Source organism: Chiloscyllium plagiosum, chromosome 23 (assembly GCF_004010195.1).
Source record: "Chiloscyllium plagiosum isolate BGI_BamShark_2017 chromosome 23, ASM401019v2, whole genome shotgun sequence".
In the NCBI taxonomy this organism is placed as follows: Eukaryota; Metazoa; Chordata; class Chondrichthyes; order Orectolobiformes; family Hemiscylliidae; genus Chiloscyllium; species Chiloscyllium plagiosum.
Genome location: NC_057732.1, coordinates 51,813,527 through 51,821,120, shown reverse-complemented (window position 1 = coordinate 51,821,120; position 7,594 = coordinate 51,813,527). Strand labels below are relative to the sequence as shown.

Here is a 7,594-nt window from a genome sequence, read left to right as displayed (position 1 = left end):
AACAACTGCAGTCTGTGTGCTGTAGGTAGACCCACAATGCCCTTAGGGAGGGAGTTCCATGATATTGACTCAGTGACACTGAAGGAACGGCGATATATTTCCAAGTTAGGATGGTAAGTGGTTTGGAGGGAAACTTGCAAGAGAAACTTGAAGGGGGAAACGATTAACAATTCTGACGGCGAACTGATTGGTTCGCTCACGTACAGTGCTGTGATTAGTTCTCATTCACCACAGGAATGCTGATTGGTTCTGACTGATTAAGACACAATTGGCTCTGTCTCTCTTTCTCTCTCTCTCTCTCTCTCTCTCTCTCGCGCGCTCTCTCTCTCGTGCGATCTCTCTCTCTCTCTCTCCCTCTCTCTCTCTGTGCTCCAAAGTCTGAAACATCAACTCCATTCAAATTTTCCTTTTCCCATGTGTTATTCACTTATTTCACTTTCAAGACACTATCATTTATATTCTTTGTATGTTCTCTGAGAGTGATTTGGCACCAATCAGCCACATGTTTGACATGTTCCATTTTGGTAACAGGAGTATAATTTGGAGATGAAATGAATCAGTCGGTTTAAAATCAACCTCCTGCTGGATGATATAAATTAATTTTGGAAGCTTTCCATGCCTGATTGAAGGCGTAGATTTTGTTGGAAAAATAATGGCCCTTAAGTTTTCTTCTTACACACTCCTCGGAATCCAGTTCATGCCTGTGCTCACCAATTGGGATTGGCCCCTTAGAACAAGCACCTTAAATTTAAAATACCCACTGTCATTTTCAAATCCCCCTGTGGCCTTACCCCTGTCTCAGCTTTGTAACTTCCTCCAGCCCCACAACCTTTTGAGATATCAGCATTGCATCAGTTCTAGCCTCTTGTACATTCCCCGACCTTTGGAGGCTGGGCATACATTTGCCTGCACTCTAAGGTCATGAAGTTCCTTGCTTCACCTCACTGTCTCGATATCTTGCTATACTCTATGATAACACTCCTTTAACCTGCCTCTTTGGTCATAGACCAATCATCTCATTTTGTGGTTTGGTGTCACATTTAACCTTTTAATGTTCCTGTAAAGTGCATTTGAGTAAAATAAAGAAATTGCGTAAATCCAAGCTGTTGAATTAATCTTGATCAGACTTTACATCAAGTCAACAAATGATACAATTATAGCTAAATTAATGTAAGATCTGTAAACATTACGATGCTTTACAGTGGCTGTGAAACAAGCACTTTCTGTCTCTACAACAATGGATGGCACGGTGGCTCAGTGATTAGCGCTGTTGCCTCATGGACCCAGGTTCGATTCCAGCCTCGGGCGACTGTCTGTGTGGCGTTTGCACATTCTCCCCGAGTCTGTGTAGGTTTCCTCACACAATCCAAAGATGTGCAGATTAGGTGAATTGGCCATGCTAAATGGCACATAGTGTTCAGGGATGTGTAGGTTGGGTGTACTAGTAGGGGAATGGGTCTGGGTGTGTTACTCTTCAGAGGGTTGGTGTGGACTTGTTGGGCCAAATGGTCTGTTTCCACACTGTAGGGTTTCTATGAACCACTTTTGCTTAGCTTCATGAGACTTAAAGCTGGATTGTAAAGTCATGTTGGTTTTTAAGGAATGAGTGGAGTGGCATTTTAATCCATCAGAAGGAATGACCAGAAAGACTGGTCACTGAGATATTACCGGTCCAGCTTACCATGTAAGTGTTTTCTAATGAACCATCAAAGGGATGTTCTCCGGCAGTGCTGGAGTAGGTAGGGCTTGAACCCGGCCTCCTCGCTCAGAGCTCAGGAATGTTATCAGTGTGCTACAAGAGCCCAGAATTAAGAAAGCAGAGAAATCAGGAACATTGGAGAGAAAACAGAGTTAATGTTTGGAATCCAGTGACCCTTCCTCAGACACGGCTAGACCATCACAAGTAGATTAGATTAGATTCCCGACTGTGGAAACAGGCCCTTCAGCCCAACAAGTCCACACCGACCCTCTGAAGAGTAACCCACCCAGACCCATTTCCCTCTGACTAATGCAGTTAACACTATGGGCAATTTAACATGGCCAATTCACCTGACCTGCACATCTTTAGACTGTGGGAGGAAACCGGAGCACCCGGAGGAAACCCACGCAGACACGGGGAGAATGTGCAAACTCCACACAGTCAGTCACCTGAGGCTAGAATCGAACCTAGGACGCTGGTGTTATGAGGTAGCAGTGCTAACTGCTGAGCCACTGTGCCACCCATAATTCCTGTCTCTAACCCTCCCCACACACAAGATGTCCAGCATCCACAATTCTTTGTTTTATAAACCAACAGCATTAGGATTGAATTGACAACCCTTGTATTATTAGTACCTTATGCTAACCAACTGAGCTAACCCAACAGCACTAAAGCTCAGCTTCTACATCTGGGGCTTGAACACTCCAACAATACCTTCATTCCCAAGTATTACTGTTTTGTTTCCCACAGGTTAAGAAACAGTTTGTCTCTTCTCTTGGGCTGGGTAAGCGAGTTTGCAACAGAGCAGGTCAGTCTTTCACATTTCCCTTTTAAATCTCTGAGCCAATTTGAAAACAAATTGGATTGTGCTGTGTCCACATCACTCCTGATGTTATCAGTGTTCTCTCAAGACAGCCAGGTACACTTTTTTTTAAATGAGCTGCAAAGTTGCTGAGGCTGGAGGGGAGGGATTTGAAGGGGGAAAGGGTTAACAATTCTGACAGCACACCCGATTGGTTCGCTCACAGTACAGTGCTGTGATTAGTTCTCATCCACCACAAGAACGCTGATTGGTTCTGGCTGATTGAGACACAATTGGCTCTCTCTCTCTCTCTTCCCCCCCCCCCCCCCCTTTGTGCTCTAAAGTCTGAAGCATAAGCTCCATTCACATTCTCCTTTCCCCCAGCAGTGAATCTTTCACACTGGAAGCCGGCAGTGGAGAATGTTGACAGCTGTGCTGAGTTTCAGAGTCACTTCCTCTTGGCCGACTGATTCTGTGGCATTTCAGTTTCTCACCCTGGGGGGCAGGAAAGTTTGAGAGCAAGCTCAAAAGTAAAGGAGAGTGGGGGTGAGGGGAAGAAAAAGAAGCTTTCACTGCAAGGCAAAAACGTTCCAATTCCCTCACCAGCATGGTCTTTATACCTGTGATAATCCTAATTGCCACAGGTTATAGCCCGGTTTCAACATGCCAGTTTCCCACTGACTGGAGACCCATGAGTGAAGGCTGCAGGGCTGAACTGGCTGAGATTATAGTCTATGCCCGGGTTCTGGCTATCCATCAGGACATGTACAGTGTGTATAACTACCTCCCGTGGCAGTATGAGACCAGTTTGTTCTACTCGGCAGAGATTGAAATGTTGTGTGACCAAGCGTGGGGCAGCATGTTGGAAGTACCTGGAGGATCCCGTCTCAACCTCACCGGCCTGGGCTACTTCTCCTGCCAGTCCCACACGGTCATTGAGAACAACAGCTACTTCATCTTCCTCAGGTAAAAGACACCCGAACACAGGGCGAGTGACCACCAGACACACTGATTGCTGGTCTGAAATTGGGTTTTTGGTTTCTACTTAAGATGGTGCGGCTAAAGAAACTCTTTCTCCTTTTTATTTGGTTGGAAATTCTGATTTAGTGTCAATATTGATTATTATAAACAAACTTGAGTTGTTGTAACAAAGATGCAAATTGCTAATTTCTGTTTTAGATGTTCAGATTGTGATTGTGTGAAATTCACTACTTTTGCTCATTTATATTTAAACAGTTTTCTCACCTTGCGGGATACAGTTCAGGTGAAGGGAACACGAGTCTCTGTCTTTCCTCTGAACTGGGAGAGCTCTTGTGGCACAGTGGTAGTGACCCTATCTCTGAACCAGGAGACCCACGTTTGATTCCCACCTGCTCCAGAGGTGTGTAAGCAGGTTGTTCCAGAAGAAGATATTTTCCAATAAAAATAGGCCATTCAGCCCATCAAGTCTGCTCTATCTATTTGCAGTTTTTCTTTATTCTCAATCCCCATCGAAGGTCTAATTCACTTAGTCTGTGTAATTGAGCCAAGCTACGCCCCGGACGGTAGTGGTTCGTCCTTTAGGAGAGATTTTTAATTGACACAGGCCAGACAGAGGCCAACTAGCACATTCTGCTTCTGCTAGTTCCGTGGTGAGACTCATCCCCGCTCTTTCCTCCTAGCTCTAGAGGTTTTACTGTTCCTTACTCTAAGTGTGTCACCAATTGTTCTTATTGAATCTATTTTCACTACCCTCTCAGGCAGCACATCCCTGATCACAACAATTTGCTGCTTAAATTATTTCCCCTCTACTGTCCCTCTGGTTTTTTTGCCAATTGTTTTAAACCTCTGTCCTCGCCAGCCACTGGGAACAGTTTGTCCTGTTTACACTGCTCAAACCATCCATGACTTCGAACAGTGATCAGCATTCTGTATCTTTATTTTAAACAGGCTTCTCTATTTGTCCAGCTGCAGTCAAAAGACCTGTGTACGTCCATCCCCGCTGTCCTAGTTCCTGCTCCCTCCTTTGAAACTGTGCCCCTTACTTTATATTTCCTATCTTCATTCTTAGAATGAAAATGCATTACCTCAGTTCACACTTTTTGTGTTAAAATACATCCACCACATGTCTGCTCATTTCACCAATTTAGTCCTCCTGAAATCTCTCATTATCTTCTGTCAGTTAGGTTTTGGAAGTTTTGTACCTTTTTAAACTTTGCAATCCTGCCTGTGTAGGGAAGTCCAGGGCACTTAATGTAGATCCAAAATAGTAACTCCGAGCAGTCTTAATACTAAGCTCTGGGGAACTACATTACACAACTCTCTCCAGTCTGAAAACCACTCACCTACTGTCTGCATTCCAAGCCTCAGACTATTTTGTATCTACATTTCTCTAAATATTGTGTTCCTGATTTACTCCCCAGTTTTTCTGAATGAAACATTGTAATGTTATCTTGCTGTAAACACTATTTAAAACCACTGTTTCATTTAACCCAGGGGATCAGTTAGCTCAGTTGGCAGGACAGCTTTTGCCTGAAACGTCGATTTTCATGCTCCTCAGATGCTGCCTGACCTGCTGTGCTTTTCCAGCACCACTCTAATCTAAACTCTGGTTTCCAGCATCTGCAGTCCTCACTTTTGCCTGGCTGGTTTGCCTGGCTGGTTTGCCTGGCTGGTTTGCCTGGCTGGTTTGCAATGCAGAGTGATGCCAACAATTTGGATTCAATCTCTGCACCAGTTGAGGTTACTCTCCTGTCAACCCCTCCCAATGCTTCGATATCAGATGTCCTCTCTGCCTTCTCCAAGGAAAACATTCCCAACTTCAATTCCATTAATGATCTTTGGATGACAGCGTCAACTACCAAAAGCAATGCTGAAATATTTTGGTTTACATTGGTGGATCGTCACACTCAAATTACATCCTAAACTTCATTCACTTCTGCCCACTTTGTCACACTCCTGTTTGATCATGTAGAGGAGCTGATGTTGGACTGGGTTGGACAAAGTTAAAAATCACAACACCAGATTATAGTCCAACAGGTTTATTTGGAAGCACTAGCTTTCGGAGCACTGCTCTTTCATCAGGTAGCTGTGAAGCAGGATCATAAGACACAGAATTTATAGCTATATGATCCTGCTTCACAGCTACCTGATGAAAGAGCAGCGCTCTGAAAGCTAGTGCTTCCAAATAAACCTGTTGGACTATAATCTGGTGTTGTGATTTTTTTAACTTATAACACATAGTTATTCCTATAGTTCTTCCTGGCTTGCTTTCAGACCATTAAGACTTGACCATGTCTAAGTGAAGGCAGCCATTTGTGACTGTATACTCAAGACCTGGTTCAGACACAGCTCCCTTTCCTGAAGAATGTTAATGAACCACTCGGTTTTTGAGGTAACCCCGTGGGTTTCCAAGTGACTTTTAAATGTTTGGCCCTCATAAGTAAACTTAGAGAATTCTCTTTCCCAACTTGTCACGACGGATTGGAATTCAGGAGGGGCATCTAGTGTCATAACAATTAAGCTCAAATATTTAATGTTTGGGTGAAGATTTGTAGCCCGGGTGCTCGTTGTTGTGGTTCTGTTCGCCGAGCTGGAAGTTTTTGTTGCAAACGTTTCGTCCCCTGTCTAGGTGACATCCTCAGTGCTTGGGAGCCTCCTGTGAAGCGCTTCTGTGGTGTTTCCTCCGGTCTGTGTGTGTGGCTACTAAGGATAGCTGGTTGTGTTGTTTCGTGGCTAGTTGATGTTCGTGGATGTGGATCGTTAGCTGTCTTCCTGTTTGTCCTATGTAGTGTTTTGTGCAGTCCTTGCATGGGATTTTGTACACTACATTAGTTTTGCTCATGCTGGGTATCGGGTCCTTCATTCTGGTGAGTTGTTGTCTGAGGGTGGCAGTTGGTTTGTGTGCTGTTATAAGTCCTAGTGGTCGCAGTAGTCTGGCTGTCAGTTCTGAAATGCTCCATTACAGCGGACAGCTGAAACGGACAACCGGAAGCTGCAGTGACAGGCCACTATAAATGCCGGAGGAAACACCACAGAAGCGCTTCACAGGAGGCTCCCAAGCATGAGGATGTCACCTAGATAGGGGACGAAACATTTGCAGCAAAAAAATTCCAGCTCGGTGAACAGAACCACAACATCAAATATTTAATTTTCATTCCCTGTGAAGAGTGGGCACCAGTTATCAATTGAAAAGTAATGAACAGGGTATTATTGAGATGTCATAACAATCATACTTTAATAAAATCAGAGAGTTTGTGGAAAATAGCTATGTGCTGGATAAGTTCAGGTTATTTACTTTGGAGCAGTGAAGGTTGAGGGTGGTCTGAAGGAGGTGTGTATGATTGTGAGGGGCATGGCCGAGGTGGACAGAAAGCAACTATTCCCTTGGTTGATGAGTCAGTAACAAGGGGCATAATTTTGAAGAGAAAGGCAGGACCTCAGCCTTTGGAAATATTCTTGGATGAACACTTCAAATGTCATCGCATTCAAGGCTGTGAGCCAAGTGTTGGAAAGTGGACCCATGGTAGATTTAGAGTGCAGACTCGATGGGTCGAAGGGCCTCTTCTGTGCTGTACAATTCAATGAAATCCTGGAGCTCCCACCCTGACAGCACTGTGGGTTACTCAGGACTACCTTACGTGAAACAGCACGTTCTCCAGGGTATTCAGAGATGGTCGATTAATACTTACCCAGACAGGGATGGTCAATAAATGCTCACCCAGACAGGGATGTCCTATAATTACTCACCCAGACAGGGATGTCCTATAATTACTCACCCAGACAGGGAGGGCCACATAAATACTCACCCAGTCAGGGATAGCGCCATAAATACTCACCCAGAAAGGGATGGCCACATAAATACTCACTCAGACAGGGATGTCCTATAATTATTCACCCAGACAGGGAGGGCCACATAAATACTCACCCAGACAGGGATGGCCGGATAAATACTCACCCAGACAGGGATGGCCTATAAATACTCACCCAGACAGGGATGTCCCAATAAATACTCACCCAGACAGGGATGGCCAATAAATACTCACCCAGGCAGGGAAGGGCCCATAATACTCACGCAGACAGGGATGTCCTATAATTACTCACCCAGACAGGGA

At 44.7% G+C, this 7,594-nt stretch overlaps 1 protein-coding gene across 1 annotated transcript in view; it reads left to right on the top strand.

Annotated features, from left to right (window-relative positions):
* The first annotated feature begins 2,830 nt into the window (after positions 1-2,830).
* ccdc3a (coiled-coil domain containing 3a) overlaps positions 2,831-7,594 on the top strand; it is a 74,462-nt gene continuing 69,698 nt past the window's right edge. The window contains exon 1 of the mRNA XM_043714162.1: positions 2,831-3,467. Within this exon, the coding sequence (XP_043570097.1) occupies positions 3,109-3,467 (359 nt within the window). The 5' untranslated portion in view covers positions 2,831-3,108. The remainder of the gene's footprint in view (positions 3,468-7,594) is intronic.